This window comes from Nestor notabilis, unplaced genomic scaffold, assembly GCF_000696875.1.
Source record: "Nestor notabilis isolate BGI_N333 unplaced genomic scaffold, ASM69687v1 scaffold3265, whole genome shotgun sequence".
Classification (NCBI taxonomy): Eukaryota; Metazoa; Chordata; class Aves; order Psittaciformes; family Psittacidae; genus Nestor; species Nestor notabilis.
The window spans coordinates 1-8,856 of record NW_009927689.1 but is presented as its reverse complement, the minus strand read 5'-3'; the positions used below and the strand labels follow the sequence as shown (position 1 = coordinate 8,856).

Sequence of the window (8,856 nt, the reverse complement as noted above, 5' to 3'; positions counted from 1 at the left end):
CACGCAGCTGAACAGCAGCTCTGGGTATATTCATCTAAAAGGGTAAATGTCCTTTATCTTTTCTATCCTTACGATGTGTGTATGGTGGGGGGGGACATGACATGAAAACCTGCATTTTGCAGCTTCGCTCATTGTATTTTCTAAAGAAAAAAACCCACAAAAATTTGCTTAAAATCAATCTCCAAAGTAGATGGTTCTTACCCTGAGAGAAAAAAAACAAACCAACATCAACATTTTAAACATACATACTTAAAGGTCACTTCTGCAGTTACTAATGTCTTAAGATTATTTATGCTTAAGTGTGTTTTTTAATGAGTACAGGTACTGATAAGTTTAAGGGGAAAGTACTAACCCAGAAGAAACACTGATACAGCTCTTCATTTGGCTTTGACAGCAGGTTTGGTCCAAGGATTGAGTGAATTCAACAAGCATTTAAACATGCAGGTTTGGTGCACAGAGAAGGATGCTCACTGAAGACATTGTTTATTGCACTTCTATCCAATGGTATCTGTTTAGGGTTTATATAAGCAAGACACTAGACAAAAATCTCTAGAAATTACTAAACTAACTAAACTGGTGTTTGGACTTTCAAATTTCATCTCCCAGAAACAGGTCACGAGCTGAGTCAGGCTCAGGCTTCAAACCTGCTTCGTCCTCCAGGCTTTCTAATTCTTTACGCACTTCCTGAATGATGCTGCTTTCTTCATAATCGGAAAGACTCTCTCTGGGTATCAAGCTGAGGAATGGCATCTCATCCATGATTAAGGGCTCTTCTTTTTCATTATCCCTGGTTTCATTGGCAGAGTGTTCACACACAGATGTAGCACTGTGACTGCTGGAAAGAGACAGACAATCTGGTTATATAGGACATCTTTCCATGTTCTTTTGCTAGTTTCTCAATAAAATTCTTCGTTCCCTCCCCACATGAAAGCACGTGAAATGCGCAATACTGTCAGGTCTACCATAGCTGACTTGATTGATAACATCTGATCTTTACATGCTTGACAGCTGGAGAGTTAAGGATGGGATTTCCACACACAGAGCTAGAACGAAGATCTTAATAACTAAAGATGTTTTATGCTGGGACACAGGATGGCAGTGGCTCTTCTACCTACAAGTGCTCCTGGTGACTAGGCCTTTCTGTTCATGTCACAATACCAGGTTAAGAAACATGATACTCCAGCTTAAAAGGAATGCAGAAAAAACACTGCTTGCTATCGAGCTGTAGAGTTGAGCATTACATATTTGATTCTGAACAGGGTGGTGTAATAGCTGTATTTGCTACTGCCTTTGTTTTGAAAAGTGGCTTCAGTTGCCTGCAAACATCCCACGTTGTTGTAGGAACTTTAAAAGAGAAGTTTGAAGAATGATTTACATTTGTTGATGGGAGGTGGGGGAGCAGAACTTGATCATGGTATCTGCTGTGCCTCTCTGCTGTGAGCAGGTCCCTGTGATAGGGCAAGGGGACCACTGCTAGGGCCAGGCCCCCTTTACAGCACCCTCTTTCATTGGAAACAAAGGGTGAATGAACTAAAGATGTTCCTGGATCTTATTTTGTGTGCATTTTGAGTTCTTGTGTTTTGCTTCCTATGAGCTTTAGGACATCCAGTTGTGGGCAGACTAATCCTGTAGGATATAATCTCCTGGTTTCAGTGTTTAGCACTCACTAGTAATATTTAGCCAGGGGCCATTTCAAGCAGAGATGGTCTGTTTCTTTAAAAAAATAAAAATTACCTGAATCTTTAAATTCACTGTGTAAATTCCCAGAAGCAGCTTTATCTTTCTGACCATGCGAGTCGTGGGTGTGTGTGCACACTATTACTGTGTGACAGTCCTAAACAGGTAAGTCATTCTTGTGATTATAGCTGGGTAGTTATAGTAGCACCCTGATTCATTTCTGTGTTTCTCTATCCCCATCTGTTTTCCTTCTTACTGGACATGATGTTTGCTGACATACCTTGCCTGAGGTTAATGGTACTCGCACGTGAATTGGAATGTTAGTGCTGAAAGGATGGGGTCAACTCTGCTTGCTTCTTTAGATCACAGTTATGGAACAATGTAATCCAGTTACTTTTTGTGCATGAAAAACCCCACAGAAACAGAGCTGGACATAGAGTAAGAGAGAACTATTAACCTACATCTTTATCACAGCTATGCTGTCTTGTTGAAAGTTAATATAATGAAAACGGTAGTGTAGGAGCAAACTTGGAGAGCTTATTTCATCGATAGGATGTAGGGTTTAGCACAAAACTGAAATTATTTCACTTTCTCCCAATGAAATCATTGATAATGCAAATAACTGTCCTTTTAAATAATGATTAAGGCATGAGATATTAAAAGTTTTGACTTCTAGCAGAAAACACAGTCACCCTGCTTCCTATTCTGTGAAACACTCTGGTACTGAAGAAGTCTGCACAGTCTGAAGTGTCTGAACAGCAGATCTGAAGTCAGCAGTAGGGAAACTGGCTTCTCAGGTTAGTTTGAAACTGAAGGACAGTGCAAGTAAAGATTATATTGTGATAGAAGTGATCTTCTGTAAAGCTGATCAGTAGTACAGGAAATGCCTGTTTATATGTACTGTGTGTATTAATATGTCTTTAATATAACTTATATATGAAGGCAAGCAAAATGTCTTAACCGAAGCCCAACCTAACAGAAAATTGGTGGACAAGAGCTGTATGTAGAGAATTAAAGTGGGAGTGATGCATGTGAACAACTGTTAGTACTTTCTGACTGATTAAAAAGCAGCACCAGCCTGGTTAATTTGTAAGTTTAGTTCACACTGGATTAACATGTTGCCAAACTCAATTAGACACATTTGTGTGGGGAAAAAGCAGTAACTTTGAGAAAGTTTCAGTGCTACTGATGAGAAAAGCTGTCAGAACAGTGAGGAAGAATATGCAAGTTCTGTACCTATCTACCACAGAAAGAGACCCCTCCAAACTTTCAAGCAGCTTGCTTGACTAGCTTTGCTCTTTACCTCTGAGGTTGGCAGCTCAAGCCACTTGCACATGGGCACTGCTCAAGTACTCCATCAGGCTCCAGTTCCCAGGTGATCAGGTTGAGAAGTCTGTTTGAAGGATCGTGGCAGGGCTCACCTTCTTCAGGTAATGGAGTGCACACAGGAAACAGCAGATCTGCATAAAACCATAGAATAGTCAGGGTTGGAAAGGACCTTAAGATCATCTAGTTACAACCTCCCTCCCATGGGTAGGGATGCCTCACCATGTTGCCCAAGGCTCTGTCCAGCCTGGCTTTGAACACTGCCAGGGATGGAGCACTTTCCACTTCTGCATGCCACAGTAAACTGATTTTAAGAGAAATGCTTAACTGCCTGCTATACTGAGCTGACCTATACACATGGTATAAAAAATCAGACTTGACCACTTTTTAAGTCCCCTTACATATGAGGGAGCCGTAATGTAATGTTCTTTCCACTAGGTGGTAGTAAGAGAGTGGAAGTTTATGCTTAATGAGCAAGATCGACTTCTGCTTCTTCTGGAAGAGACTACTGTCAATATAGAAGTACTGCACACCCCCATCCCTTGGAGATCTGTAAGACTATGCTAAACCCAAGAAAGTTAACGTTACAGTTAGTTGTTTGCAATGCAAAGCGTTAATGGTTTAAAACCTGAATAGAGAAATACCTGTAGTTTGGAACTCTTATTTTTCTTATTTCTTTGCAGTGGTACAAATACAGAGCAATTGTTAAGAGAATACATGAGGTTAGAAGAACTACTATTCAGCCATTTCATGTGTTGTAGTAATTCTGCAATAGGCAAAGCTGTCTGATGGCACTGGGGACTTGGTACCTTTGTTTCTGTACAGGGGTCCATTTCAACCTGTGTAACAGAATATGTAGAAGGCTATGCCTTTCGTGTTTCCCAGTGCTAGCAACGTATAGTGTCAATCTTGAATTCGGCTTTTCCAGATGTTCCTATCAAACCTCCCTTCCTCCTCTTGTCTTCATTCACTTCATTTTTTTTTGTGGTATGGCAGAATATAAAACATAAATTCCGAACTCTTCACGTATTTTAAGCAGCCTTGGTGAGAATACATGTATGTGTGTGTACACAGACACATGTACTTTGATGGGTATGACTTACTCCTAATTCCAAAACATTGTCTTAAGCAGCAAATGCTCCGAAGTTCACTACAGTTTTATTCAAAAAATACACATGTAAAGACACTCCAGTATTTGAGGACAACCTTTTGCAATACTAATGACAGAGAAAGGCCTAACCTGAAAAGCCCATATCACTGCTACATCAGACAAGCATAGAGAATAAAAATCCATTGCTATTCAAGGTTTTAACAGCTGTGTTCCACCAGCCCTAGTCACTATGCCTATCTATCGCATTGTTCCTTCCTGAGTTACAGGTTTGTACTAAACTCCATCTCAAGCCAAACACTAACTTACACTCAGTGTGAATGTCTTATGCAGTTCGAATAATCATCATGAAGACATGATGAAGCAGCTTGTTTGGATTCTGCAGGAAATCAGGGCTGCAGCAGCAGTACTGCCCTCACAGTAGACAGGCCAGTGGTACTAACACCAATGGATGCATACTACTAATATACTCATCTCTGCAGCATAAGTAGATACAAAGTACTGTGTGGTGCAAGTAATAGGCATTTATTAAAAGTGCCCTTTCTGTCTCATTTCAGAATCAGAGTACAATGAAATCTCTAATAGAGCTTGGCAAAACCTGTAACTGCTGTAGGCAGAAATCTAATAAAGAGAAAATAAAACTATTCTCACCAAACCTACTTATCATCGAAGGTCCGCTATGTAATGCTCAAAACCTGTAAGTGCTTTAGGCAGAAACATGATGAAGGGCTGGGGGGATCCCTCCTCTAACAGAGTAAGGAAAAAAACATCTAGAGAAGTATCTACTTGTGTGGAAAAATGGTTGGAATTGTATCCTATCACTGCAGAATTAAGGTGCGCTATGATAAAAACCATGAGGAACTAGTGGGTATAAAAGAGTAGAAGAAGCTGGGCCCTGACCAGACAGGATTTTTGGGACTGATTTCAGGCCTGATAACTTCTCCTCCTGTCCTACCTTCTGTAGATTAAGTTTCACATTCCCATGTGGACTGACAACATAATCTGGAACATAATTCCTCTATGTATCTTGGCTGTCTGGTCAGTACCACACAGCATGGTGCCTTGGAAGGCTGTCATAAAACTCAGAGTATGAACGTATCTGCAGTGTGATTCTGATGGTCTGCTTGCTGAGAGGAGAGAGAAGCCACATTCAGTAAATCTCATTCATTTCTTTTGGACATTTTTAGTTCTCTTATTTTTGGTCTACTGGGTGAAAATTTGACACTGAGCTCTGCTACTTTTAAAAGTGTGAGACTCCTTTGGAAAGAGCAGATTTTTGGGCTTCTCATGCTGTTCTCATCTCTAGTGTGCAAAAGGGTTTTCTTCGACTGCTGTGGACCTTTGTCAGACTTTTCTCTCTCCTTATTCTATTAAAGTTTTATAATGAAGTTACCACGGTGTGCTTCACAGGCCGAGGCAGAATAACCTGCTGATACTGTGGTGATTTAACCACGAGACCTGCGTAAAAGAACTAAATATAAATACTCCCACTCCGGTATGATAAAATGAATTGGATAAAAAGCCAAACCTCTGTACCTTTTTGAAAAGCACAGCATGTTCCAGGGTTGCAGTCATGTTGGTTCTCACAAATGGTGCCATTCTCTCCTTTAGAAATGGATTTCCTGCACTCACCCCAGACACAAAGCTGGTCTCCACAGCATTCAACATCCCGTGAGCAGTGCTTGCAAATGGAAAAAGCACAGGACAAAACTGTCACTCGAGCAGTAATTGCATACATCAACAGAGAGCTGAACATACAACTAGATCTGGTCCTGAAGACAACTGCATATATGTGATTTAAATGTATGTGTGTCGTGCTCCCACTTTTTAAACCAAACCGCTTTAGATTCTCAGCTTCAAGCATACATAGAACTAGTTGCCAGACAGGAAACTCTGCAGCAGAGTAACAGCACTCCTCCTATACTATTGTACTTCCAGTCCTACAAAACCTGAGTTCTTATTTTAGCATTTACATGAAAATTAATCAGGAGCCAGGCATCCTAAAGTGTAATGCAGATTTTAAGGCAGCCTTTTGCAATCAAGGGAAGCAGAAATTAACAAATGAAACATTGTCAATGAAAACACTACTGATTTGTTTGTTTGTTTTCGTTGTTAAATGCAGTCAGGAATTTACAATTTGTTCAGAAAGATGATTTCAAAGAGCACAGCAAAGAAACCTTACTAAAATCCATCTTTAGCTGTAATAAGAGCCAGGCCTCGTTGGGAACCAAGAATCTTTGGAAAAAGATCTCTGAAAAAAATCATCCTTGAGAATCAGAAGTGCAAATCTCTAGCTAGAGACAGCTGTGTATGACAACTGTCCCACTGCTTCACCTATACACACCTAATAACCCCACCTAACAGAAACAGGGTGTCACTTTCTCTTTTTTAGGTGGTTTGAGTAACATCTTGGGTTCCTAGTAGGTCAACGTTTTAACAGCTCTTTTCTGTCTGTCTGGGCAGCCATACAAAATCAGAATTCCTTGTCCAGTGGATCCCACAGGAAGTGCTGATCACAGGGCAAGGAGTGGGACTACGCCAGCACTAGTGAGACCTGCTAATTAAAAAGAAAAATGTTTTGCAATTGTGGGGGTTCTAGGTCAGGGAATTGGTCCCAGCACCTTCAGTCTGAGCTCACTTTACATCAGGAGTGTAGCTAGGACCCAATTTTTACTTTCTTTATCCTACAAATGTTCTTCTGAGGACTGCAAAGAAACCCAGGTGTTTGGTCACACCAATCTTGATTTTAATTATTCCATGTTAACATGAAAAATCAGCCATTTAACATTTTCTAAAGTATGAAGAATAAGCTTTCTTAATGACACTTCAGCATATACTCAGGACTTGTGTTTAAGCAAGCATTCAGCCCACTGAAGTCAATAGAGCTCCCTGAAGTTACCACGTATTTAAATCCTTTCAGGAACAGCCTGGTGCTTTTAGATTATAATAATCCCATTGGCCACATGACTTTACAGCAAGGCTTGCTGGCTTGTAGACTTAACTGTCTGCAAATGCTCTGAGGAATGAATTTGTTTCACAAGAAGCCATCAGCAGAACTTAGATGAAAAGGGACCCTCAGATAAAAGGCCTTTTTCAACAGACTGCTCTTAAACTGGATCTTCACCACAGAAAAGCCTGAACATCGCAGGCACCTGTGACCCACAGAAGATAACTTAACCATAGCTACTGCCAAGAACATTTACCTCAAAATACAGGAATTTACTGCTTCCTGATGTCCACAGATTCAAATACTGTAAATGATCCATGTGAGAGGATCACTTATGGTAACAACTGCACTACAGCACTGTACAGGTGAAGAGCACTCGCTGCTGCAACTCTCTTTGTGAATCAAGAGCTGGAAACGACCAGCTGCCGGCTGAGCCTCAGGAGCTGGCACAGCATTCCATCTTCGCCTGTTCCACTGGCAACCTACAGGGCGTTAGTTTACACTGTACTTAGGCCACCTAAGAAGTCAAGCTTAAGTCTGGAGGAGCAGAGTGCTGGTTTTGAAGCAAGTGAAAACAGAAATCTTAAAACTTAATTGAATTAACAGGCGGGAAAAAAAACACAACCCAAAACCCAAACAACCCAGCCCAAACCACTCTACACATCTATTTTTAACCTCATGCAAAAAGCTTTGCATCTTCTTTTCTACCAATTTTGACTTGCTGACATTAACAATAACTAACTCCTATATTGAGTTTCTAAAGACCACAGAAAATCACATCTCATTCAGGACTTACTGTATGCTGGGTTTTGCAGAGCTGACATTTGTACTCGAAGGTGGAGAACTGGCAGTATTTCCCTGTTTCACAGTCTTCATCAATGATGCACTCCTGAGGAAAAGGATGAAAGTAATTTGCCACTGTGTGACAGAAATCCATACCTCTTCAGATATCAGGTGGTCTGGATTGATTGTATTTCTTATTTAGGAACCAAGAAAAGCAGCTTGTTTTGGTTCTTCATACAGCCAGTTCTGTAATAGAACAATGCCATCTCCCTGGCATACCTAAATACTGTGGCCTCCGATTGCTAGATGGATTGATTTCTGGTATAAATATTAGTACCAGAAACCTCAAGAAAATAAATTATCTTGCTCTGCAGGCTCGAAGGGGGCTGAAGACATTTGTATTAAATCTACCCAGATTGTATTAGAGCACAGTTGTGATTCATTACTTGCTGGCTGTTTTTTTCAGACGGGGGCAAGACCAAAGGAAAGAGGCTACGCTACAGCAGTTGCAGCAGCCAAGAGTATCTTTATGCTCTGTGGGAGACCATTCTGCAATAGCTTTCTTGATCCCAGGCCAGGTAACTTTATGCTGTCCTCCCTTTTCTTCCCCAGCAACACTAGTGCAGACCCCGAAACACTGCAGCATGGTGAGCTTCCCTAAGCCAGCGAGGACAACCGTAGGGGAGAAATGTGTTTCCTTTTAATTGCTGTCCTTTGCAAGTGGCAGACAAGTTTTTCTTGGGCAATCTTTGCAGTGCAATTTTTTTGTGAGCAATAATTTCCATGCTGAAAAATGCAGTGCTGCTTTCCACAGGACTGGTAACATTAAACGTTCCTGGGACTTGATGGTAACAGCAGCACTACCTTACAGCCAGTAGATCTGGGAAGCAGTAGAGGTCATACACTGGTTGATTTCCTTTCCTTGGCTAATGGTGTGCCTCTCATGTACCTATCACCATAGCCCATCACCTGTGAGATCACAGCTGCAAATAGAATCATAGAATAGTTAGGGTTG

General features: G+C 41.0%; 1 protein-coding gene across 1 annotated transcript; it reads right to left on the bottom strand.

The window, feature by feature from the left end:
- Positions 1–462: 462 nt before the first annotated feature.
- Positions 463–7,947, bottom strand: DKK3 (dickkopf WNT signaling pathway inhibitor 3; the record flags this gene model as incomplete). Its single annotated transcript, XM_010014148.1, has 4 exons — positions 463–835; positions 2,981–3,137; positions 5,648–5,792; positions 7,855–7,947. Coding segments are annotated over 4 exons (642 nt in total), but the record flags the coding sequence as incomplete, so codon positions are not given.
- Between the last annotated feature and the right edge of the window lie 909 nt (positions 7,948–8,856).